Source organism: Bubalus kerabau, chromosome 3 (assembly GCF_029407905.1).
Source record: "Bubalus kerabau isolate K-KA32 ecotype Philippines breed swamp buffalo chromosome 3, PCC_UOA_SB_1v2, whole genome shotgun sequence".
NCBI lineage: Eukaryota > Metazoa > Chordata > Mammalia > Artiodactyla > Bovidae > Bubalus > Bubalus kerabau.
The window spans coordinates 152,156,205-152,184,096 of NC_073626.1; the positions used below are offsets into that span (position 1 = coordinate 152,156,205).

At 36.1% G+C, this 27,892-nt stretch overlaps 1 protein-coding gene across 2 annotated transcripts; it reads right to left on the bottom strand.

Annotated features, from left to right (window-relative positions):
- Positions 1-1,021: 1,021 nt before the first annotated feature.
- On the bottom strand, positions 1,022-27,171 carry MYL1 (myosin light chain 1). 2 transcript variants are annotated; one of them, XM_055573350.1, is made up of 7 exons: positions 26,895-27,171; positions 13,773-13,800; positions 8,016-8,159; positions 4,611-4,784; positions 4,079-4,156; positions 2,171-2,213; positions 1,022-1,338 (listed from the first exon to the last, which is right to left on the bottom strand). In XM_055573350.1, the coding sequence occupies exons 1-6, from the start codon at positions 27,024-27,026 to the stop codon at positions 2,185-2,187; spliced, it is 585 nt and encodes a 194-aa protein (XP_055429325.1). In that variant the 5' UTR covers positions 27,027-27,171; the 3' UTR covers positions 1,022-1,338; positions 2,171-2,184. The 2 variants fall into 2 exon arrangements, with proteins under 2 accessions (XP_055429325.1, XP_055429326.1); XM_055573351.1 differs by lacking the exons at positions 13,773-13,800; positions 26,895-27,171 and adding exons at positions 14,055-14,079; positions 14,811-14,942.
- Between the last annotated feature and the right edge of the window lie 721 nt (positions 27,172-27,892).

The following is a 27,892-nucleotide window of genomic DNA, read 5'->3' on the forward strand; positions in this document are numbered from 1 at the left end:
TGACCTTTGCTAAATAAAGGAGCATGATGACCTGAAGTGACTGACATCAGGACAAAGCTGTTCCAGCTTCCAAAAATGTATAGGAAGGCTGGTACTTTTCAGAGATTTTATTTTAGAGATATCTCTTTAGAGAGTGGGAGAAGTATTTATCATTTCATCTCTTCTAAATATCCAGCTACTAACTTGCAAATTCTGCTTCTATTCTTAAAATAAAAAAGTGATAGGATGTGATAGGATGAAGTAAGTTTACACTGTGAATTTATCTATCAGCTGATCTTACTATTCAGAGCATGTGTTAAAAGGTGAAACCAAGATTTTGGGACACGGACATACAAAGTAGGAGAGAGGATATTAATAGATAGAGTCTTGAGTAAGAGTGTCATTCCCAGAGAGGTTTTTTTTAAGTAACAGCTGAAAGGTCATTTTAAATTTTATCCTTGAAGACATTCAGTGAGACAGATCAAGAGCTTATTAGAATTTTCCAATAAGCCAGATTGTCACTAGAAGTGAAATAGTTCAAGCTATGTATACAATGATTTACACAAAGCTGAAGAAATGTGCTTTCACTTAAGTTGCCTGGATGCTATTGTTTAGTTGCCGAGTCATGTCTGCTTCTTTTGAGACCCCATAGATTGTAGTCTGCCAGGTTCCACTGTCTGTGGGATTTCCTAGGCAAGAATACTGGAGTGGGTTGCCACTTTCTTCTCCAGGATACCTTCCCAACCCAGGGATTGAATCCACATCTACTGTTTGCCACGTGGATTCTTTACCACTGCGCTACCTGGGAAGGCCAAATTGCCTGTATAATTTATATTAAACTATCTCTATCTGAATTTCCTCAGTTTTCTATTTTGCTTTTTCAGTAATATATGATTATCATTATTATTTAGTTTGTTATTGCTCTATAGACTGTAATTATTCTCCTAAAATTTTATAATTCATCAACATTAAGAAAAGAACTGGGATTTTGAAAAATTAGTTTCTCTAAGCAGGAAGATAAAAGTGCAATGCAACATGAACATTCCAGACTGACCAAAATTATTTATTGATTTATTATTTTAAGGATGTTCTTTGACCCATGGTAGAAAATAAAGAGCAGGGCTTGGATCTGAGATTGTCAGTATTTCACCATTCTTGTCTAGATCAGCAGACACTTAGTTTGTGTGGTATGAATATAATTCAGAGAGAAACATAAAATGTATAAAAATTCAGGGAGTCCTTCAGTTTAGAATAGTACAAATTGTTTTGTTTTTCTAAATGATGGTAAACAGATTTGGACAGTTAGTCATGGGTGTTCTTAAAATAAGGTTCAGCCAGTCTTCATAAACAATGCTTGATCTATAAAGGAAAAGGGAAAAAGAGTTAGATGTTGACTGCATCTTTTCAGAAAGAAAACGGGGAAGAAAATAATGTAAAGTGAAAAAGAAAAAAAAAAAAGCACAAAATAAACCATCAGTTCCAAGGGATGGCATTTCCTTGCTGCACAAACCTGGTTTCCAAGTGTTGTACTTTGGACTGTGATAATGTGCTTTTCTAGAGCAGTAATTATTAAAAGCTACTTTAATACAGTTTAGAGTTATTCAAAGAACATAGGATAATGCTTTTATTATTCTTATGTTCCAATTAAATCAATTAACTACTCTCTGGTTTCTTGACTCTCCACTGCATAATTATAGTACATATAAAGATATGGTCTATTTGTTGTTTAGCTTCTAAGTTGTTTCTGACTCCTTTGTGACTTCACGGACTATAACCTGCCTGGCTCCTGTGTCCATGGGATTTTCCAGGTAAGAATTGTGGAGCATGTTGCCATTTCATTTTCTACAGAATCTTCCTGACTCAGAGATTGAACCCATATCTCCTGCATTGGCAGATGGGTTCTTTACTGCTGAGCCACCAGGGAAGCCTTGATATGGTCTATAAATGGAAGCAAAAACCTCAAAAGTTTTTGCTTGTACACTTATACAAAAATAATATATTTCTAAATAACCCATCTCAAGGAGTTATAATAATATAACTCATTAATATTTATATAATATTAATTATATTAATGTGTTCTGGTTAATATGAATAATTATTTATTCCAACTATTAATAACTAATATGAATAACTCTACATTAAATACAATGTTGAGAAAGCCTTATGTATTAAAGAGGGAACAGATAGATACCTTGAGAGCTCCATTTAGTTAGACATGATGTGCTTGACAAAAGCTGTAGGGATAATACAGTTTAGAGTTAGAAAAGAGTCAAATTTAATAAAAGAACAGTATGGTAAGTTAACTTAATTCTAATTATTCTTATAATTCTTGTAACTCTAGAGTTTATTTATTTAAACTCTGTATAGCCCACTATTCTTAATAGTAGATTTATGGCTTTCCCCCTGATTTTGTAAATTTAGCTTTTTAAGTTTTACATTTGCATGGTTAAATGTTTTTCTTGAAAGTATCAAAGAGTTTAAAATAAAAAATGTTCTTCACCACTGTCTCTTAGCTTTCTAGTTCCTTTTTATAGCTAAGTTGGTGGAGTTATTATGCTTGCTTAGCAAGCATACAGGAGTGGGTAAGCCTTTCCTTTCTTCAGGGGGTCTTCACAACCCAGGGATCAAACCCAGGTCTCCCACATTACAGGCAGATTCTTTATCATCTAAACCACAAGGGAAGCCCCCCCAAATACAAGTATATGTTATATAATTTTTTTTACACAAATGGCAGCAGTTCTACAAACCCTTTTGCTCTTATTTTTCTCACTGCATAATGTATTGTCTTAGAAATATTACCATAACCATAAATAAGGGTGTCCTTGTTCTTTTTTAGAGCTGTGGGGAATGTCATCGTGTAGATGTACCAAAATCTATTTGATGCATTCTATATTGTTGGACATTGTTCTTTGTTGTCGTTGTTTAGTTGCTAATTGTGTCTTGACTCTTTGTGACCCTATAGACAGTTGCCTGCCAGGCTCCTCTGTTCATGGAATTCTCCAGGCAAGAAAACTGGAATGGGTTGCTATTTCCTTCTCCAGGTGACCTTCCCACTTATGGCAGTAACTGAATGTAAAATGTTGTTTATAGAAAAAAGTAAAGTTTAACCAAGATTGTCAGTGTAGATATGCTTAGCTGAGTATTTTCTTTTTCTCCTATCCTTTCCTGTACTCTTCTCTTCTCTCTTTTCCATTTCTTTTCCCTCCCTTCTTCTCCCCTCTGTGTTTCTTTTCTTACTTTATCCAAGTTGTTAGACTTTATAAGTCCATATTGACATCAAAGCTATCAACATAGTTTATTGAGATGTGGTGAGATTAGTCTTTTTGGGAGGGTGGATACGTTTTTCAGTTTTATTGCAACATTTCAAATTTACAAGTTATATCATGCAGTTTTATCTTGTATCTTTATTTTGGGTGGTGCATTGCTTTTCAGACCCTCTGGGTGAAGCTTCAGTAAAAAGGTGGCAGGAAATAGATAATTGGATACTATGAGATAAATTTCGTTTAAGCAAGAGCACTAGATAAGGAGAACTAACTTTTAGCACCAGCCTTGCTATTAATTATGTGACCTTCACTAAGTAGCTAAACATCTTCAGCACTCAGATTCCTCATTTTCATCACTGCTTGCTGTAAGGGATTTTGTGATATCTCCAACTGTAATATTGAAGAATTAATATTAAATTTAATATTAAAATTTATTCTGACACAAATGCTGTCTTACAGAGGTGTTGTGAAGATCTAGTAAGATGGGTGATTCATGTTGATATATGGCAGAAACCAATACAATCTTGTAAAGCAATTTTCCTCCAATTAAAAATTTAAAAAAATTTTTAAAAAGATCTAATAAAAAAGTAAAACCACATTTTAATCTGTATAACAGTGCACAAAAATGTTAAAACCCACTAAAATAAAGTTTATGTATATAGTCAGATCCTTACAAGATATCTTTTTAGGGTTATTGTGTAATTGGTTGATGATAAATAACGTGTGTGTTCAATAAGAGAGTAGAGAAAAATAAATTGTTTTAAACTCAAACGGCATCCTCCATCAACCCAATCAGTTCAGAGTTGCTGTAACCATCAGAGCACATGAAATTATACCTTCATAGTTGATGCAGCCATTGGAGTCTTCCTGACCTGCCATCAGCGCTTCCACTTCTTCTTCTTTCATCTTTTCACCTGATAAAACAAAACTCTTTATTCAAGAATAAAGCCAGAGAATATTCTCAAAATTCCACCATAAGTGATAAGATGTGGACTTCTGGAGACCTCTTGTAGGATAGGCACCAAGACTTTCCTGTTCCTTTGGCAGGAAGTTTGCCAATAAATTGTTTTTGAATAAATGAATTAAATGCACATTATACCTGATCATCCACACTCTATCCTGTAAGAACTGCAATGCCATATGTTACTTATTCATAACCAATAATTCAAGTTATTAAGACCATTTCCCCCAAATAAACTCACTGACATTGAGGCTAATTGAAATGGTCATTAACTTTTGACTATTCCTTTTCATTTTCCCTTTGTAGTCTTTCCCCCTACTTATTTTGGTTATAACATGATTCCCCTGAGTCATGCTCCTTCCTACATACTCTGTCCTATTAAGTCCACTGAAATGAATTTTTCTTACCTAGTGTGGCTAGAACATGACGAAGTTCAGCACCCATGACAGTGCCATTGCCTTCCTTGTCGAAGACACGCAGACCCTCAACAAAGTCTTCATAAGTGCCCTGGTCCTTGTTGTTGGAAATAGCTTGCAACATGGGCAGAAATTGTTCAAACTCAATTTTCTTGGCATTCATCTCTGAAAGAAATTGCAATTTGGAGAGTTATCAGCTATCATAAAATGCTACCACTGAGTTACAAATTAAGCTTGAATGTTCATTCTGGATCATCAGAAAGATCTTCATACAGCTTAAATTTCAGTTGGTAAATGGCTGCTGACAGAAAGTTTGTAACAGAGAATAGCATGACCTCCGGACTCCTAGTGCTTGAGCTTTTATCCTTAATTCACCATTTACAAATACGTGATCATGGGCAAGTTTCTTAACCTTTGTGCCTCAACTTTTTAATCTTTCTTTTTTTTTAATTTTTTTTTTTTACTTTACAATATTGTATTGGCTTTGACATACATCAACATGCATCCGCCATGGGTGTATATGTGTTCCCCATCCTGAACCCCCCACCCACCTCCCTCCCCATACCGTCCCTCTGGGTCATCCCAGTGCACCAGCCCCAAGCTTCCTGTATCCTGCATTGAACCTGGACTGGCGATTCATTTCTTATATGATATTATACATGTTTCAATGCCATTCTCCCAAATCATCACCCCCTCCCTCTCCCACAGAGTCCAAAAGACTGTTCTATACATCTGTGTCTCTTTTGCTGTCTCGTATACATGGTTATTGTTACCATCTTTCTAAATTCCATATATATGTGTTAATATACTGTATTGGTGTTTTTCTTTCTGGCTTACTTCACTCTGTATAATAGGCTCCAGTTTCATCCACCTTATTAGAACTGATTCAAATGTATTCTTTTTAATGGCTGAGTAATACTCCATTGTGTATATGTACCACTGCTTTCTTATCCATTCATCTGCTGATGGACATCTAGGTTGCTTCCATGTTCTGGCAATTATAAACAGTGCTGCGATGAACATTGGGGTACGAGTGTCTCTTTCAATTCTGGTTTCCTCGGTGTGTATGTCCAGCAGTGGGATTGCAGAGTCATATGGCAGTTCTATTTCCAGTTTTTTAAGGAATCTCCACACTGTTCTCCATAGTGGCTGTACTAGTTTGCATTCCCACCAACAGTGTAAGAGGGTTCCCTTTTCTCCACACCCTCTCCAGCATTTATTGCTTGTAGACTTTTGGATCACAGCCATTCTGACTGGCGTGAAATGGTACCTCATTGTGGTTTTGATTTGCATTTCTCTGATAATGAGTGATGTTGAGCATCTTTTCATGTGTTTGTTAGCCATCTTTATGTCTTCTTTGGAGAAATGTCTATTTAGTTCTTTGGCCCATTTTTTGATTGGGTCGTTTATTTTTCTGGAGTTGAGCTGTAGGAGTTGCTTGTATATTTTTGAGATTAATTGTTTGTCAGTTGCTTCATTTGCTATTATTTTCTCCCATTCTGAAGGCTGTCTTTTCACCTTGCTTATAGTTTCTTTTGTTGTGCAGAAGCTTTTAAGGTTAATTAGGTACCATTTGTTTATTTTTGCTTTTATTTCCAATATTCTGGAAGGTGGGTCATAGAGGATCTTGCTGTGATGTCTGTCGGAGAGTGTTTTGCCTATGTTCTCCTCTAAGATTTTTATAGTTTCTGGTCTTATGTTTAGATCTTTAATCCATTTTGAGTTTATTTTTGTGTATGGTGTTTAGTTTCATTCTTTTACAAGTGGTTGACCAGTTTTCCCAGAACCACTTGTTAAAGAGATTGTCTTTTCTCCACTGTATATTCTTGCCTCCTTTGTCAAAGATAAGATGTCCATAGGCGCGTGGGTTTATCTCTGGGCTTTCTATTTTGTTCCATTGATCTATATTTCTGTCTTTAATCTTTCAAAAGAGATACTTTGTAGTGTTTTGTGAACACTAAATGAGGTAATAATGCACAGTCTATTACCGTACCTGGGACAAACTGAGTGCTTGATCCGTGTTAGCTACTATTTTATTAGTATTGTCAATGAATAAATACTATAAATACTAGGGAAGCAATATAGAAATATACTGATAACAAACCTATTGGCATATAAATATAGCAAAACCTGGCTGAACTTTAATATGTATTCCACCATTGTTTGAGCTTTTGCAGAGCTTTCAATTTCTTTAAATTTTAATTTTTAAAAAAGAAGCCTATGAGAAGAATGTGCATGTTAAATACTTTGTGATCTCCTGACTTTGTGGTTTTAGAAGTCTGGAGATGATAAGAATTTCTTTAGTAACCTTCTGACAAGGCAAATGGTATTCATAGCAAAAGTATAAAACAGACTAATCAGATGTACACAAATAGATAAAGTTATGTACCCATAAATCAAAATTCCATTTACCAGTCTTTCCTCATAGTGTAGAAATCTAGTACATTGAGTAATATTGAGAAAATTAAATTTGAATGCTAAATAAATGAACATTTATCTAATAATTCCATTAAAGACAGAAGTTTGATGAGTTAGAAAATGGCATTTAAGAATGAATTTGGCTAACTGAGCTCTCACTTTATCTGATACTCTCAGCTACTTTTTGAATAAGTTATGTGGACATTTTTGTCCAAAGGAACTATAATTTGGGGAAAATTCTGGCAGACTGATTTAGAAGTAGTTTTTTTTTTTTTAATCAAATATTTTTCTTTTGTGACAAAGGAACATAGTCTTTTCTAGAAAAAAGAGATTGCCTTCCCAGCATTATTTTCCATATGGTAAAGATAAACTGAGATATCTACTTGAAAAAAACTTCAGTTTTGTCTTTTCTGTTTTGTTCAGAGTGGTATTTTCCAACAGACTATTATACTTTGCCATGAACCATGGGATTAGAAAACATTTCCTTGTTGTTGACTAATGACTAGATTACCCTACCCAGCAATCACCTCTGTAGTTTTGCCACTTACATATTTCACTAGCTTTTGCCTTAGGATTTTCCTTGGGCAACCAAATGTAGGTTTTGGCTTAAGACTTTTAATTCTTTCTGGAATTTTTATTAAGGTATCATCTGTCTATTCTTAATTAAGATAGCCAAATTTCTTTTAAGATGGTCACAGAAGCAGGGTATATTTAGATACCATGATGATGATGATACCAGCATTAGGTATTGTTTCCTTTCATTAACATGAAATTATGCTTATAAATTCTCAAAGGAAGGTTAATTTATCTCATGGAGGAAAAAACTGAGACTAGATAGCCAAGAAACACAGTTACCATCAAGTAAATTAAATCCTATCCTATGGAACTTGTTTCTCAATAACCCTCTCTTTCTTATACATACACACATTCCCACACATGCACACACACTCCCAGCTTCTTGGAAAAACATGTGGTTACCTTCATTGCTGGGGTTTCCCAGCACCTTCTTGACCTCTGCATTGGTGGGATTTGTGCCCAGAGCCCGAAGGACATCACCAACCTGGTTTAAGGTGATCTTGCATTCACCTGTTCTGTCGAACAGGAGAAACGCCTCCTTGAATTCTGCAAGAAGCAAGAAACATTTGGTTGCTTTTTTTCTGCCTCAAACTTATAAAGGAACCCAAACTTCATCAAGAAGCCAGTTCAAACTCTCCTCTATTTTATAACTTTTGCCAGTCTCTTAAGTTGCTATCTTTGGAATTTCCCTTTTCTGAGTTCAACGTCAACCCTCTTTTGACATTTCTTTTTGGGACTGTTTTAAAGCTGCTGCTGCTAAATCACTTCAGTCGTGTCCGACTCTGCGCGACCCCATCAACGGCAGCCCACCAGGCTCCCCCGTCCCTGGGATTGTCCAGGCAAGAACACTGGAGTGGGTTGCCATTTCCTTCCCCAATGCATGAAAGCGAAAAGTGAAAGTGAAGTCACTCAGTCGTGTCCGACTCTTCACTACCCCATGGACTGCAGCCTACCAGGCTCCTCTGTCCATGGGATTTTCCAGGCAAGAGTACTGGAGTGGGTTGCCAGTGCCTTCTCCGTATTTTAAAGCAGCATTTCTAATTTCAAGTCATATGTTCAGTTCACTTCAGTTCAGTTGCTCAGTCATGTCCGACTTTTGCGACCCCGTGAATTGCAGCATGCCAGGCCTCCTTGTCTATCACCAACTTCCGGAGTTCACTCAAACTCACATCCATCGAGTCTGTGATGCCATCCAGCCATCTCATCCTCTGTCGTCCCCTTCTCCTCCTGCCCCCAATCCCTCCCAGCATCAGAGTCTTTTCGAATGAGTTAGCTCTTTGCATGAGGTGGCCAAAGTACTGGAGTTTCAGCTTTAGCATCATTCCTTCCAAAGAACACCCAGGACTGATCTCCTTTAGAATGGACTGGTTGGATCTCCTTGCAGTCCAATTATTAGATATGGAAATTGAGAATCCTCACCATATTTGTTCATATCTCCTTCATCTGCCTTGGAAACAGGACTGGGTTAAGAAATTCTGATGCCTGGAGAAATCTTAAGAATTCCTCATAAAATCCCTCATATAATTAACAAAGCTAATAAAATTTCAAGAAAACAAACATTAATTTGGGGTTGTGTCACATGAGGTTAACCCAAACTTCTCAAGTTATATAGAAAAACTTCTCTTGAGGTACAAACTTCCTAGACTCTCTTCTTAACTAATTTTCTTCAGGAGTAACTTCATTTTTCAGGAAAATTTTAGAAAGATGACACAAATCTATAAGTTCTTTGGTGTCCTTTAACCATGGATGCATGACTTTAATAGGCTCCTAGTGTAACAGAGTCAGAAGGAACCATATTTATTTGAATCTATTGCAATAGTGAGAGAAGGCAATGGCACCCCACTCCAGTACTCCTGCCTGGAAAATCCCATGGGCGGAGGAGCCTGGTAGGCTGCAGTCCATGGGGTCGCTGAGGGTCGGACATGACTGAGGAACTTCACTTTCACTTTTCGCTTTCATGCATTGGGGAAGGAAATGGCAATCCACTCCAGTGTTCTTGCCTGGAGAATCCCAGGGACGGGGGAGCCTGGTGGGCTGCTGTCTATGGGGTCGCACAGAGTTGGACACGACTGAAGTGACTTAGCAGCAGCAGCAGCAGCAGCAGCATTGCTATAGTGATTGCTTTAAACTTTGTATTTTTCAGGTATGACATATGATAACATGTTGCTATATTAGTTTTATTATACAGATACATATTTTAATTTAAAATTTTGTGGAGATAATTGTAGATTCACATGCAATTTTATGAAATACAAAGAGATCTCTTTAATACTCTGTCTGGGGGAAATACTATTTCCCCCAATAGTAGCATTTTTCAAAATTATAGTATATGATATATATACACTATATATATATATATGTATATGATCATAACCAGAATATTCACATAACCAGAATATTCACATTGATAGAGTCCACCTATTTTACTCAGATTTCCCTAGTTTTACTTGTATTCATGGGTGTATGTAAGTACACATTTTAAAAGTGTTGTCTGTTTTTATAATAGGCACTCTGTTTGTTGTGTGCATGTGTGCTAAGTCACTTCAGCCTTGTTCAAGTCTTTGTGACCCTATGGACTGTAACCCACCAGGCTCCTCTGTCCAAGGGACTCTCTAAGCAAGAATACTGGAGTGGGTTGCCTTGCCCTCCTCCAGGGAATCTTCCCCACACAGGGATTGAACCCACATCCCTTATGTCTCCTGCACTACCAGCTGAGTTGTTTTTTTTTTTTTTTTTTTACCACTAGTGCCACCTGGGAAGCCCCATTCTATGGCTTATTTGCCCTAAATTTGGTCACTTTCCATTGATAGAATTGGTTTTGCCTTTCAGGATTACATTAACCCCAAATTAAGAAGTGTACACCATAAAGACAGAAAAAGGTACTACTAAGGATTTAGGAGCAAATAAAGACATTTTAATTGAAACTACAAAGCTAAATTAAATCACTTTTTCTGGCACACCTAAAAGTATTGGTGGTGATCTGTTGGAGTTTAATACCAACATTCAAAACTCATTTGTGAATGAGCTGGTAGAAGTGAAAGCATTCTTTTTAGGCCATTAGTGGTCTCAGATCAAGAGATACTATGTAGGTAGATGACTCAGAAAAATATCTTAACTATCCCTTCATCCTCTAATCCAAGACTACTAGACATTAAATTCACAATCAACTATAGATCATGTTACCACTCTTTGCTGAAACATCCCCCTCAAATTCTATTCAAATTGACATCACAGATAATTTGCCTTACCTAAAAGACATGCTGTAGGTCCTGTGGGGTCATTAGTCAAATATAATTTTTCATCTTTCTAAGGGAATTATGAAACTGAACTGCTCTTATTACTGGCTCCAGGCTTTTAAGCAGATTGCTCAGAGGGCTCCCTATTACCCTGGTCAGATGCTGATATAGAAATAGGGTTTTATGGGCTGTAATGGAATCTCTTTGACATTAACTCTTTTGTTGATTTAAAGGCCAAGAACAGAAAGATATTGCTGTTCTTACTCCAGATTTTTAAAGCTTAGTTATTCCCTGAAGAGTCTAAAACATGGGTTACCAATGACTGTCTACAGGCTGGCCACCTCTTTTTGTAAATAAAGTGTGATTGGAATATAGCCATACCCATTCATTTACGTATTGTCTATGGCTGTTTTCATACCTCAGGGACAGAACGGAGTTGTCTCCACAGACTGTAGTGCCAACAAAGGCTTAGATATTTACTATTTAGCCCTCTAGGAAAAATTTGCCAGCCCCTAGTCTAGAACAACACTGTTCTAGGATTTTTTGTGATGACTGAAATGTTCTGTATCCAGGTTTCCCAAAACCGTAGTAGCAACCAGCTGCCCATGGCTTTGAGCATTAAAATATGACTAGTGCAAAGCAGAAAGTAGACTTTTAAATGCATTTGTTTTTACTTAATTACGGGTTAAATTTTAAAAGCCACATGTGGCTAGTGGCAACTTTTCTGTATGGCACAGGACTTAACACCTTTAGAATGCTATAATTTTCTGGTGTTCTTGTCTTTACTCTGAACTTGTGATACATTCAAATAGAGCAGCTGTGAGAAAACCTAATCATTGAAGAAGGAAACAAAGTATGCCTTTATTTATTTCTTAAAATATAAGATTTCCTTTTAATTTAAAAGTCTCTCAAAGGGTTTTTAAGGCTTCTGTTTCTTGGTTCTACCATAGTTTGGCAGTTATAACGACACTGTAAGTTAGATATTTGCGAGGACTGGGATACAGTACCAGATATTGTAGAAGCATCATTAGTTAAAATAGATTAAAAATCAAGCAAACCACAGCAGAATTGCCAGCTGTTTTCAAAACTAGTCCTTTTAGTACAATGTCAAATGATCTTGAGCTGAGTTATCAAATCATCTAATTTGTCTACATGAAGGCATTGCCCATGAAGTAGATATAAATGAGTCTGTACTATAGCAAATATCCTTTTATTTTCTTTCCTTTTTTGAAATATTTTAACTGATGTCCAAATGTGAGGTATTCTTGACACTCAATAAAAAGCTGAAAAATTTCGACTCCTTTAGGTATGCTGCTAAGTCACCTCAGTCGTGTCCGACTCTGTGTGACCCCATAGATGGCAGCCCACCAGGCTCCCCCATCCCTGGGATTCTCCAGGCAAGAACACTGGAGTGGGTTGCCATTTCCTTCTCCAATGCATGAAAGTGAAAAGTGAAAGTGAAGTCGCTCAGTCCTCTCCGACTCTTCTTGACTCCATGGACTGCAGCCCACCAGGCTCTTCTATCCATGGGATTTTCCAGGCAAGAGTATTGGAGTGGGGTGCCATTGCCTTCTCTGTCCTTTAGGTATAGAATGGAGTATAATTATAATTATGTTCTTATGAGTATCTTCACAATTATTTTTATATTATATATCATAAATATATAATATACATACTTATTTTTATGACCAATATTTGTACAATATTACATAACTAAAATTTTATTATTTTATTCCATTCTTTCTATAGATGTATTTTTATCTCAATTTATTTAAGTATGTGACTCTTTTCCATTAAACATTTTGTCCTACACTTTCCAGTAAAAAAACAAGATTCATAGGTCATGGGATCTCTTAGATCTAAAGACCTGAAGAAGAAACAATGAAAGTGTTAGTGAAACTATTCAGATTCTTTTGAATCTCTAGAGCTTAAAGTCTTATAATTAGAACTTGTTTCTATGAAATAAATTCCTAATTAATTCAGTTAGTTTTGATTTTGATGCTATCATTTATTTTTTGGATTTGGAGTCAGTCTCAACATCCCTCTGGGAGTCTGTCCTACATCTCTAAAGATGGACTAGAAAATGTCTAAGTTTTCTTCCAGTTTTGTTTTTTTTTTAATAAATCATTTTCCCCTCTATCTCTGAATGTACTTTTTCCCCTAAATTCACTTCACCCTCTATTTCTCTCAACTTACTGTGATGCCTATTGAAATCATGTGTATTTGGTAACTGGGCAGTATTAGAATCAATTTTATTTTCTAAAGTGAACAATTTAGACCTGCCAAATTTCTGTTTAGGTATTTGATTAACAAATCAGCCATCCAAGATCTGCATCCTTTTTGGGGGTATATGTATAGTATTACAGAGAAGGCAATGGCACCCCACTCCAGTACTGTTGCCTGGAAAACCCCATGGATGGAGGAGCCTGGAAGGCTGCAGTCCATGGGGTTGCTGTGGGTTGGACACGACTGAGCGAATTCACTTTCACTTTCGCTTTCATGAATTGGGGAAGGAAATGGCAACCCACTCCAGTGTTCTTGCCTGGAGAATCCCAGGGATGGGGGAGCCTGGTGGGCTGCTGTCTATGGGGTCGCACAGAGTCAGACACGACTGAAGTGACTTAGCAGCAGCACTATAGTATTACCTACTGTATCAAATTAGTTCTATTTAGAAATCAGTGAATGCAAGAAATTATTTTGTAGTGTTTAGCTTTTGTTTGCTTAAACCTTTGATTACTGATTATAGATGAAGGGTTCATGCTGAGAGAATTTATGTTTAGAGGGATTGAGAGCATTTATATTTAGAGTGACAGCACTAGTGGGGATAATTAGAAAGAGCTAATCTCATCTCAAGGGAGTTGGTTTTCTCACATGCCATCTTTATGAGTGTGCACATATTAACAACTATATCGTTTAAACTTACCATCCTGCTGTTGCTTAGAGAACTCGATCTGTTAGAAAGAAATTAACCACAAAGAATATTTTAACCAAACAAAAATGTCCTGATTTTTTAAATGTATCCAAGCTCATTCCCTGAGTAATCGTCAAAGTAAGCTCAAAAAGTATGCCTACTTTTCAGAGTTCAGGCATAGCTTGGATACTCACAGTTCGAGCCACACAGTAACATGCCTTGGAGAAGAGTATTATTTCAGAAACTGAGCAGTGCTCTGCCTACCTCTGAAGCAGAGAAGCTCAATTCACTTACCAGCAATCTGCTCAGCACTGAAGGACTGCAATGGCGAGAGAGAGGAAGAAAGAAAGAAACAACTAGTACTCTTTCAAATGCATTGACAGAAGGGAGTGCTCTCTGCTCTGAGGTTTTTAGGAAGCCATGTAGGTGTCAGAGAATAAGAAGTTTGCCTTAGGATACTTTTGAATCTAGGAAAAATAAAAAGCTATTGCAAAACATAGTTAGAGAATATTTCTCTGTATCTTAACCCATGAGTCAATAATTTAACAAATGTTAAATCAAATTCTTCCTGGAACAATATCATAATCTATGGTATATTTAAGATATGTCTAATATAGATACACTGTATTAAGAACTACAGACACATTGCATTAAAAAGATCACTTTAAGTCGTTCTTCTATTTAACCAGTATGTTTTACCCAATGCATCAAAAGTAGTTTATTTAATTTTAGTTATCAGCATCATTGGATTGTTTTCTTAAGGTGCAATATTTTGCTATAATTGCAGGTTCCCCCCCCCTAAATTTAGATATAATAAACCTTATGAGATATAGAAAGTTGGTGAAGCATAAAGTACTTCTTTTGCAAGTAAGATGTATTTCTCTAGTTGGCATAGTAGCTTGAATTAATCTTGTCTATCCTCAACACACCTGGATAAAAACCAAAAGTAGATTCTACAGACTCACACTGAGTATGTTCTGTCCTCAATTTCATTCCTATCTACTATCACATCTGCCTATAAATTACAAATAGTTTTCTCGTAGGACCCACCATGATGGAGCTGCTGGGCTGCAGACAGTGGCGAAGCTGAAGAGTGAGTTGAGGGCCGCTCCAGTCCCTGAGTGGGTCCTCCCTTGCTGAGGCTGCCTTTTATTTCTGGAGAAGCTGTGACCTCACAGCTAGCATCAGGTTCCAGAGAGAAGTAGCCACTCCTCTTGGAGGGTTTTTTAACTTTCTTAGGGCAAAGGGAAGGAGAGATCTGTACCCTGAGGTCTATTTTTAGGAAATCAGAACCTAAGAGTGGATGGCCATGATGAGACCAATGCCTATCAGCACTTTTATGGTCTTTACCCCTGAGATAGTCTCTTGGAGTGTCTTCCTTGAAGAAGATCCTTATTTGTTCAGTGGCAGAGGGGCTTAGAATTTCTCGAAAGACTCCGCCTGACCTCTTCTTTTAGTGAATTATGGACTTTACAAGCTTTAAGTCAGCAGTCTGGGTATAAATGGAACTTACTGGATAGGACTGGTTTGGGGTTTCAAATGGCAACTGCTATAGAAGGAAGAGTCTCTGGAGCTCTGTCCCCTGTGGTAAAGTTCAGAGGACTTGAAAGGGACACACATATTCTATGTGCTTCTTAAGGTCCTACCAAGTGAAAATCTGGTCAGTTTGTGAAATCTCCAACTAAAGACCATTCTTTTGCACATTGTACTCTCAGAAGTATAGAATTCATTTAAGCCAGGGATGGTTTTAATCTCCATTTTTAGTATTCTTCCTTAGTATTCTTACCTTAGGGGTAGGTATTAGATTTCTTCCTTGTTCTCTTTAGGGGAAGGAAATGGCAAACCACTCCAGTATTCTTGCCTGGGAAATTCCATGCACAGAGGAGCCTGGCAGGCCACAGTCCATGGGGTCACAAAGAGTTGGACTCAACTAAATGACTGAGCGTACACTGTTCTCTTTATGGTGGCTGACTAGTCATATTTTTTGAATTTATGAAATTCTTCTAAGAGGGAAAGCTGATGGGCCATTTTGTATTCTTTTTCCTCTCATTCTATACACTTTTAAATTTTATAAACGTTGCTTATTTTCTTACTAGAACATGCTGTTTCCCTTTCTGTCATGTCAAACACTTTGTGACTCAGTCACCAGACTGAGAACCAAAAGAATCCGAAGTAAAGACTGTGAAATGCAAAGTTGTAATTTCAAATTTTAAAGGTGTCCATGGGATTGGTATTAAATTTTCATGGCAGCTTACATGAAAATAGGTAATTTCCTATTTCCTACACTTCCTAGAATGATATTGAGAAAAGATCAGTCTAGATGCCCACTAAAACTCAGACATGTTTGGCAGTTTTCTATATACTTAAAAGCAGCTCAAAGGCATAACAAATGTTAGTGATAAATTCCAATTTAAGTACTATTTTAGCAACTACTTTTAAGAAAATGATCACGAAAAGCATAGTCTCCCTCTGCTAGACAGATGTATGCTTTGCAACTTTCCCCAAGCCATTTGGAAAGAAATCAACATTTAAATGTATGTCTTTTTTTTTTGTCCAAAGTCTACAAGTAGTGAAGAAAATCTGATAGAATCTGAGTCCCAAAATGAGGATTGAAAGTATAACTTTAACAGTATTAGAAGCCATATAAACATATTTTCATGAATAGATTGACATTTTGAAAGTAGATGGGAAATAGAAGTTAATAAAAAAATTTAAGTCCTTTGAATCATTAGGGGAAAACGAAAGAAAGGGACCAAGGTGGAAATTTGTCACCTTCGATAACTGTAATTTGGAGTCTCATGACTTTTGATGCACAAATTAAAGCCATTACAGCATACCATCTTTCTTTGTTTTAGTTTTAGGTATTGTGTCATTAAATTTGAATTGCCCTATGTGTCAGCATTGAGAACTATCATATTCTTTTTTAAATCATCAAAGTTGCCCTATATAATACTCATCATGCTGCTGCTGCTGCTAAGTCGCTTCAGTTGTGTCTGACTCTGTGCGACCCCAGAGACGGCAGTCCACCCATCCCTGGGGTTCTCCAGGCAAGAACACTGGAGTGGGTTGCCATTTCCTTCTCCAATGCATGAAAGTGAAAAGTGAAAGTGAAGTTGCTCAGTCGTGTCCGACTCTTAGCGACCCCATGGACTGCAGCCTACCAGGCTCCTCCGTCCTTGGGATTTTCCAGGCAGGAGTACTAGAGTGAGGTGCCATTACCCTACATAATGCTCATTTTCTTTTTTTCAGACAGAAAAATGAGTCCTTGAATACGTATAAAATACAACGTGTGTAAAATCTGTTGTGTAAACTGGAAAGTCATTTTAATAGCTGTATTTATGTTATAAACAAGTTATTCATAGAAACTTGCATACTATGTAAAAGTTTATTATTTATTAAAATACAATGGAGGCAGTTATCACACTACTTCACTCTAGTTTTTAATCCATATATTTATCACATAGAGAATGAGAGTTTGATTTTTTTTAATGCTTATTGAGGAAATAAAACATTTAAAAAAGTTACTGATAATGCTAGAGAAGGCTATAGTCTAGTCTAGTCTAGAGAATAAACTGGAGTTTAAAAGTCAAAAGACCTAGACACTGGCCTCATAGAATAAATGGAAGATGATATTTATTCTCTGGTACACTTTTACACTTTGACAAATGGTAAAAACTTTCACTTGTATCTCTTCCTGGGTGTTATAATGATGAAATAATCAACCCTTTGCACAAAGGCATGATATGAGTACAAAATGTCAGTTGATTTTGGACTCCATTTGCTATGGCATCATTTTATTTTGAAAGTTAGATTTAAGTCTCTTCTATCTGGAATGTTCTCCTGTCATCTTTGTTTCTTGAAAATTAATTATCCTTCAAAACCCTTGAAGGAACTTTTTCTATTTGTCTAACTCCTTTCTTCCACTTCAGTATGTTTAACCTTCCTGATTGTAAACTTCTGGGAAGCACAGGCTGCTTTTGGAGATCAGTTCCCTTGGTCCATGATGTGAACCTGAGTGTGAGCCAACCTCTCCCTCATGGAGAGCTGCCTCTGCCTTATTCTTAGATAGTGTCCCCCATGATCCTATACAATACCTTGTCTACATTAGATACTCAACAGAATTTTCGTTAAATTAAAATCTTTAGAACAGGGATTTCCCAGGTGGCGCTAGTGGTAAAGAATCTGCCTGCCAATGCAGGAGACCTAGGTTCGATTCCTGGGTCAGGAAGATACCCTGGAGAAGGAAACAGCAACCCACTCCAGTATTCTTGCCTGGAGAATCCCATAGACAGAGGAGACTGGCAGGCTACAGTCCATGGGGTCACAAAGAGTCAGACACGACTGAAGCGACTTAGCACATAGCAACAGCACAGAACAGGTGTACTGTAAGTTCCTCCTTCAAACATGTTTCCTCCTCTATATTATCTTCCTGAAGGGGAGAGACCTTGTCAGTTCCTTTAAAGAGCTTATATTCTAGAGGAAGGGGCACTTGTGCACTCTTTCTCCTTTGGTACTGCATCTCCAGCACCTAGAACTGCCAGGCACATAGTTAGTAAGCATGCTTATTTAAAATTATTGATATTATGTGCATGCGTGCACACTAAATCACTTCAATTGTGTTTGACTCTGCGACTCTATGGACTGTAAGCTGGCCAGGCTCCTCTGTCCATGGATTCTCCAGGCAAGAATATTGGAGTGGGTTGCTATGCCCTTCGCCAGGGAATCTTCCTGACCCAGGGAATGAACCCGCATCTCCTGAGTATCCTGCACTGCAGGAAGATTCTTTCCCGCTGAGCCAAAGGAAAGCCCTTATTGATGTATATGCCTTTATCTTTCCAGAACATTTCTTTAGATTTTATATAAATGTTATGATCAGGACTTCTAATTGACCATCTCCTATTTTTTTAAAGCGTTTTTTTTTTTTCATTTTAGTCTACATACTAAAATGACTTGGTAAAAGTAACTACATTCCACATTTTTATGATTCATGTAGTAAACAGTATTGGATTTAGATATGTAGTAGATAAGATACTGGTCCTAAAAAAGATTTTTATTGTAATGTTTTCAGATTGTTTCTCACTTTGAGAAATATTTTTCTAATAGTAATCATGAGGTTTGGTTAACTGATTAAAGACAAGACAAAGCTGCTGGTATATAGAAAGAGTTGATTTATAGGAAAAATATTAATATGCATTTACTCAAACAGGCTGTCGGACTGATCTATGTTAATCTTTAGTATAATATGAAGAGCTATAATTAAAGATGATCTGGGAGATATGTGATGTTGAGTGCTGAGGGCTAATGCCCTAAGAAGGAAGATAGATTGTAGTTTTTAAAGAGCTTAATCATCACTGCTAGATACAAAGGAGAATGACTGAGGTTAAGTAAAGTCCTTACTCTAACCACTTTTCAATCTAGAAAACGTTGTTGCATGTTCGTTGATTTAATGCCTGGCAGGGAGAACAAAGACCTGGATGTAAGCAAACCCTAACAAAAACTTAATTATTTTTACTCCAACCTTAGAGTTATGAGGAATTATTGTAAAAGGCAGGCAGAAGTACCATTTGGAACTCTGAGAGTTTTGTGCTTCAGGAACAGTTCACTTAATTTATTTTATTGCACTTTTTATTTCATCAAAGGATATATTTAGCCTGGTGACTCTCATATGGTGTAAAAAGGAGAAATTAAGAGCGATGAGAATACAGTACCAGCCTGAGTTATCTAATATAAGACAGAAGAGATGGCTATATTGGATAAATTGATCTGAACAGAAGAAGAACTGAGTAATTCTGTGCTTAGGATGCCTAAACTAGTCACCTGAATTCACTCACATTAGATCAAAGGCTGGATTATTAAAACAATACATTTTAGACCTACAGGAATTAACAGAGAAGTTTAAGTGAATTTTAATAAAAATTTTAAAATGTGACCTAAGTCTGTACTTCTTTGGATTCTCATCAGCTTTCCCATTGTTAATAGTTGATAAACAAATCTAAGATTTCTTGAGTTGCTTCTGTTCTACTTTGTGCATTTGTGTGTAATTTAATTAAAAATCCAAATTGTGTTTATGTTCTTTCCTTCCTCTTTTTATTTTTAAAATAAGAGCATTAGAATAAAAATCTTTGTGTATGTATTTTAAGGAATTATAAGTATCTTCTTTTTCCTACTTTTCTGGAGTAGAACTTCCTTTTGTAACAACAGGGATATGTGAATATTGATATTATTATTTTGGTGATTTCAGGTCTTTCGATAGGGAGGAAAAATTCCTAGATGGGGCTTGAGGTATTCAAAATTTTGTTCTGGTGCTTCTGTAATGAATCATGTCTTTTGATTAAATAACTTCTCTTATCTAGGTTATCAGTTCAGTTCAGTTCAGTTACTCAGTGGTGTCCGCTCTTTGCTACCCCATGGACTATGGCATGCCAGGCTTCCCTGTCCATCACTAACTCCTGCAGCCTACTCAAACTCTTGTCCATCGTGTTTCATCCTCTGTCATCCCCTTCTCCTCCCGCCTTCAATCTTTCCCAGCATCAGGGTCTTTTCCAATGAGTCGATTCTTCGCATCAGGTGGCCAAAGTATTGGGGCTTCAGCTTCAACATCAGTCCTTCCAATAAATATTCAGAACTGATTTCCTTTAGGATTGACTGGCTGGATCTCCTTGCAGTCCAAGGGACTCTCAGGAGTCTTCTCCAACACCACAGTTCAAAAGCATCAATTCTTCTGTGCTCAGCTTTCTTTATAGTCCAACTCTCACATCCATACGTGACTACTGGAAAAACCATAGCTTTGACTAGAAGGACCTTTGTTGGTAAAGTAATGTCTCTGAGTTATAGCTTCCTCAAATAAGAAATATTATTCTTTATGGTTTCTAGGATTGCTTGTGGTTCTATAATGTTTTGAGTTTTTAATCCTTTTCTCAGTAGTATCTACAGCAAGTTGCTTTTTTCCATGGAAAAAAGTTGCCTAAAAATTTGATATATTACTTTGAAACAGTTTAGATAAAGAGGAGTTGAGCAAAACAAAATTTTGTAACACTGTTCTAATGAGTGTTTTATATCTTACTTATATCAGAAGGTGGTATATCATTGGGTACCTAACTAGGTACAAAGAACCTCACTTGCCACAGTGAAAGGAAGAAAGTCAAGTTGAATAAGATGTAGTTTTATCTTAAGGAAAAAATTTTCTGCTCTGGCTTCAGTCCACTATTATTGATTTATGATCAAGATGACAAGAGTTTATTATCTATATCATTGACATTTTCACCAGCATAATTGAAGCCATTACTACTTGTATATTGCAATTTTTGCCTTCTAGATTCTGATTTGGGAGGAGAAAGAAACTGTAGAACTTGATATAGGAACAAATTATAGAAGATCTCCTTTTCATACAGAAAGTATTCTAGTATGAAGAGAAGAAGAAAAAAATGTAGTATCAGCAGACTAAATATAATCCTTGCCACAATTTCCATGAGTCAGATGGTGTTTAATGCTGGGTAATTATGGAAAGGCTTCTGAAGACAACTTGCCAGGGGGTTCATTTGCAGCACTAAAATGTCGAGAGGCTAAATTTGGCTCTGTCACTTTGTGGTCTCCTTGTCTTGCAAAAATTTCATTATCTTTAAAATTAAAAGTGCTATTCACTAATTATTGGTAAACATTCCTATTCCTTTCCAAACCACCTTTACTTTGCAAAGACATTATCTAGTCAAATATTTAAAATATAATTTTAGACAAAGTTACAGAATGCCCTTTCATATTTTCTCACTCCACTCCACCTGTTCTCTTCTTTTACAGGGTAGACATTTCAAAGTGGAAACTCGATACTAATACTTAGTGATAGTCTCAAATAATTTTTGATTTGTTTCTGAAGTTATAATCATGCCACAAATGGATGAATATTGCAACTGGTTGACATTCTAGTTGTATTAAAAGGCCAGGGTAAAATGAGACAGATTCTTAAAATTATATGAAGAAAACTTAGAAACAACTTACATCTTCACATATTCCTTCTAATTAGAAATTGACTATATGTCTCCTTTCCCTCTTTCTTTTCCTCAGACTAGTTACGATTTAATCATTATACATGTGGCATTAAGTTTCTTTATATCACCCCAAAGAATATTTGGTTGAGATTTGCAGTTATTTGTAAACAAAATATAAACCCATACTATTCTTAGACTATTAGTCTGATGGCAAAATTTGTATGTCAGGTTTGACATAAGTGCATGTTTAATTAAACAAAAGCAAAATTATTTTAAAATTCAATAAGTTTCACTACTTTTAACAACATTTAAATATACTTTGGTATAATTCTTTCCAGCTTTATTGAAATATGATTGACATATAATATTGTATAAGTTTAATGTGTACAACGTGATTTAACACGTGATGATTTTGATGATTACCACAATAAGTTTAGTTGGTTAATATAACCATCATATTGCTTAGTTATTTTTTTTGTGGTGAAAACCACATAATTTGCTCTCCTAGCAATTTTCAAGTATACAACATGGTACTGTTAACTATAGTCATTATATTGTATTTTAGATCCTTAGAACTCAGTAATCTTTTAACTGCATGTTTGTACCCTCTGATAATATTCACTTTTTTCTCCCATCCCCACTCCACCCTGGCAATTACCAGTCTGCTCTCATAACAGCATTTTTGATATCCATGTTCCATTTACAACTTTTTACAGGAAGCTGGACCAAAGTGACTAGGGTGTCTTTCTGGGATCCTAATATCTCACCTTTCACCTGTAAATGAGAACACCCAACCTGTCAGCAACAGGTGCCAAGATAAGGGAAAGCTGAGGAAAACAGAACAGTAATGAATTGCCAAGATGAAAGGTCTCGATGAACTAGCTCTGATGGGTGCCTGTAACCCTCTCCCCTGGTTTTAGAGGGTTGTGCAGGGCAACATGAGAGTCACTCTTATATTGATCACTCTTACCCTCATCCTTAAGAGCAAAAAGTCTTCTTTTCACATTCTTAGAAATAGCAACTTACCCTTTATAACAGAAGGTAGTTTAGGAAATGGTTAATACAGTTGATTTTGGATTTACCCTGGTAGGTTATATCCTAAATCTATCACACACTTGTTATTTGAACATGGGCTTGACATTGAACCTCATTTAGGCTTGATTTCTTGCAAAATGTAGCTAAAAACAACCTGAGTGTAATGTTTTTACTATTAAATATTATAATTAGACACAGAATAAATTCATAACAAATATTGATTATTAAAATAGCTTTATAGTATTCAAACCTTTTCATAAGCTATGAGCTCATATATTTTTCCAACAATTCTTCTAAATGGGACTGGGTTTGTATTAGCTTTGTTAGTGAAAGTTGCTCAGTCGTGTCCAACTCTTTGCAACCCCATGGACTATACAGTCGCATGGACTATACAGTCCATGGAATTCTCCAGGCCAGAATATTGGAGTGGGTAACCTTTCCCTTCTCCAGGGGATCTTCCCAACCCAGGGATTTAACCCAGGGCTCTCGCATTGCAGGTCTATTCTTTACCAGCTGAGCCACAAGGGAAGTCCTAGCTTTGTTAGGAATGAAAAAAAATAACTTATAGATTAACACCAAAAATCCTATACCTGGACTAGAACAAGTCAGATGTTGCAATGAATACATAATATTTGCCTCCACTGAATACTCATCAGTAAAGAGATACATTTATTGGGAATGCTATATTTCCACCTTATCCATTAAATTGAAAGTTTAAGGCTTCCCAAACACATGGTCAATTGTTGCTGTGAGACTTGTTATTGACGAGTTTCTGTCAATGCATTCTGTACCTTTACAACTTTTTTTAAATGTTTCCCGCAGTATATTGTCAGGGATCACCTGACTGAGTGATGACTACAACAAGAATTAAAATGTAAGCAGCACAATGATAGACATATTCAAAATCTCATCACTTCAGAGCAATCCCAACGTACCAGCTAAGGCATGCATCATGCAAAAAATTTGCTTAAAGTGAAGATCTTTTAAAATCTAGGCAAATGATCATCTCATTGCTTATCTACTTCTGTTATTTCATTTGGTTGTAGTTTTGGGCAACAGGTGTTAAATCTTGTTTGTATTTGCAGCTAAACTCATGGTGGGTTTTACTTCCTACATTTACAATTCTGTCAGGCAATGTTCTAAAGTATCACTTTCTGAAAGCAAAGAGTGCTTAGAACCACCCAGGACAATAGCTTTAGTGCTCAGATATCAGCATAGCTGATGTTTGAAAAGGATACTCATAGAAAATCCATGGGGCAAGGGCATATCAGGTAAGCCATCCCTCAGAAAATATCAAAGGTTTAATGTCAGAACAACCAAAGAAATGTCCTAAACAAATAACCAATAAAGCTGGAAATCAGGTTGGAAAACCCATTTAAGAAATTGATAAAACCAATTCATATTGTTCATAGTTTATGGAGAGTCAAATATATGGCTAGTAACATAACTGGGATAGTATTGAGGGATTAAAAATTATGATTGCTATGATTATACTACACAAAGATAGTTCCACTTAAACTTCAGCCCTACTCAAAGTATAAAGAACAGCTAGATTTCTAATCTTATATGATTTATGAAAGATGGTGTAAAATCCAATTAAGTTTTTTTTCCTTTATTGAGTTTTCAGAAAGTTAATGAACGCTTATAATAGCTCTATTAATTTCTTTAAAGTCCATTTTCTCTGCTTGAAAAAAGTTTATAACTTATATGAGGTAATATATCTAGAAATATCATGGAGTGATTAAAAACACCATAATATGAAATGTTTTAATGCACATCTTAATTAGCCTTCTTACCTATTGGGATGAAATTAGATTTTATAAATTTCTCAAGTTGCATCACATTCTTTGGCTATGTTATCATATGTCTAAATATGTTCTGATTTCATATTGTTGAATACATATCATTAAAGCCATTTAAATTCTTTTACAAAAATATATTTCAATTCTGTTTTTTTCTTTTTTCTCTTTCTATTAAGAATGAGCTCTCTGAATGAAAGATAATGTTTCTTCTAGATTCACTTAACATCCCTTTTTGGTTTGTGTTCCTTATTAAAATCCATCACCTCTTTCATTCTACAATGAAATAGTGAAGATGGAGTATATCCTATCCTTACAGAGACTCTCTCGGAGAAATTCCTTTTTTTTTTTTTTTTTGTGCTAGCTCACAGTAGCATTAATTCAAGATACAGATGAAAGGATACACCAGTTTTCAAGATACAGAAAACCATCACTTCTCTGCTACAAAGAAGCAATCAGTTTAATTTTTGGATTTAAAAAATGATTCCTTACTTGTCTTTTCTTGGAGACTTTTACCTGCCAAACTAAAATTTTATTTACTTACTTATTCTTACACAGTTCCTTGGGGAAGAAAATTAATGCCTGTTTTCATTAGTGGGATACTTCATTTTCTCCTTAAGAAGGCACATTTTTTCCTTTCCAAATGCTTGTAGTCCCAGATACAAAAGGGTGATATTGTCTTATAAATCACGATAAATATAAAGAGGAATTGCTTTGACAGTGATTCATATCTTTAGTGTTAATATAAAATGGGGAGTCAAAGAATAGAGGCAGTTGAAATTATTGTAGTGTCTGTAATCTTGCTTATTGTACAATGTAGTCAGTGTGCATGTATAAGATACATTAACCAGTATTGCTAGAGATGAAAAATTTGATTTTCTCCTAATGAACTGTATGCATACAGTCCTCAAGATAGAAAAACATTTATTGGAAGACATAACATTCATTTCTTCTCCTAAGTGGATATTCATTAAGAATAGTTCCTAACCAATATTAGATTCTATGATGAACTTTTTTCAAATATGACTTCAGTGACTTACAAACTCAAGATAAAATATCTATGATGATCTACTTCTACTTTGAAATATAAAATTTCATATTTAACTGGACTACTGTAAAAATTTTAAATATATTTATTTAATGTTATCACATACATCTAAGGGTAATCTAATTCAATATTTTTGTCAAAATATTTTAAATATCTACAATTATACTAAAATAGTTAACGAATTATTTATTTATAGGTTAGCTTGATTGTTGCAAGTAAACAACATATTAAATACTAACAAGAATTAAGTTAAAAAAATTCAGATTTATTAAGCATAGAACTGTTGGCTTCAGTGAAATGATCACCTCCTAGGCACTTTCAGCTACTAGTTTTCCATATAAGGCAGGGTTCCCTTGATGAAGATTTTCAAACTGTCATTTGGACCAGTCAGAGCCCAGTGAATGAAGAGACAGTGCACATTTGATAGGTCATATCACTACATCCATAGCATCATTTTTCCAAAAGCAGATAACCTTTCAGCAGTCGAGAACTTTGATCACAGCAAAATGTTGACACAAAAATCAATCACATTCTCCTTAGTTCAAGATCAGTATGCAAGGAAGAGCTCAAAGACATAAGCTCAAAGCCATATAACTAACAAGTTTTACAATATTGGTGGTGGGAGGGTTAGTTTCATTTAGAAGCAACTCACATTCTGAATTAAATGCTGTATATAAATAAGCAAGATGACAGTTACAGTCACTGAAACACTTGAGTGCATAGTTGTCTGCACTGAGATCTCATTTAGTGTTGTATCAAATTTTATTAAGCAAAGCTGAAGGGGGAATTAACTTGAGTTGCAAAAATCTCTTTTTCAGATGAAATAAAGCAGCTGTCAAATACATCTAGGACAGCTGGGTCATCAGCTGTTTTTAAACTTTTGGAAACAAGTAGGGACTAAAACTTTCTTTTTAATGTAGCTTTAAGGAAGAGTTCCAGTTTCCAGAGATTTTATTTAAAAAAAGAAATCATTGGTTTCAATGTTTGTAAAACATAGACTTTGACAATTGAGGGAAAAAAAGAAACAGAAAACAAAGACTACAGCAAATACAGGTTTCAAATATAATATACTCGTAATAATTTTACTGAAATTATATGCTGCAGTTTTGTTTTAAATTTTTTAAGATCAGGATTCTCCTCTATCCATATCTATCAGTTTGCTTAGTAATTCCATTCCTCTCAATGAAAAACATGCCCCCTCTGCAAATCCCTAGTGTTCCCCACCGTTAAGAGATGTTTCAGTGACCAAACAATTCACCCTTTTTGTTACCTTGATGGCAGAGAGGTCAATCTTTTCTTCTTTGGGTGGGGCAGGTGCAGGTGCTGGGGCAGGGGCCGGGGCCGGGGCCGGGGCGGGGGCAGCGGCAGCAGCAGGTTTCTTTACGTCCTTCTTTGGTGCCATTTTGTTTAAAAGGATGGGTTAAAAAAAAATGAGAGAGAAGGAGCACCTCCAAAAGAACCTGTCAAAGTGATTCTTGGAAGAGGAGTGGTGGCTTGGTTGATCCACAGCCCAGTGTCTTGCAGGTGGACCCAGAGTGTTAAAGGGTATAAGGGCATGCATATATATTTCACTTAGTGCCTAACAGAATCTTGACACTTGGGGCTGGATTGGACAGTTCCCTAGTCCAGGGGGATGGCATTCCGGCTCAGACTATAAATGGAATCAAAAGGGTTAGGGCTTCATCAATTTTTTTAACTCCTCTTGCTTTCCTCCCCACCCCCCGTGCCCCCATCACCTTCATATATAAAAGAGAAAGAAGTATGACAAAGCCAGCCAGCTTTAGATCCTTTGATGACAGTAAAGTAGATTGACTGATACTTTCTCTTCATAGAATTACAGTTCTGATGAAGTTGTAAATCATTTTTTTGTCTCCTATGCCTAAGAAACTTTAGTGAAGGATTTGATTTCAGCTTGGAATTTTGGCAGAGTATCACCAACCCAGCTTCTTTGGTCATGCTCCTCCTCTCTTGCCATAATTTGCAAGAAAATGTTTGTCAGCAAAAAGGTAGTGGTGTTTAAAAATAAAAAGCAGACGTATAAGGAAAGCCCATTAAGTCTTAAAGTGGCTTCCCTTCTAGGGAGTACAAACTCTGACTTTAACTGTGGTGAACAGTATGCTAAAAAGAATAATTCACAGCTGCTTCCTATCACTTAACTTTTTTCTTTAATGAAAAATATTAAATGTGGTGGAAGTAACAGGAAGATTTACCCTCTTGCCATACACTTTTTCTAAGAGTAAAGTAACTTTCAATCACAGTAGATACTTA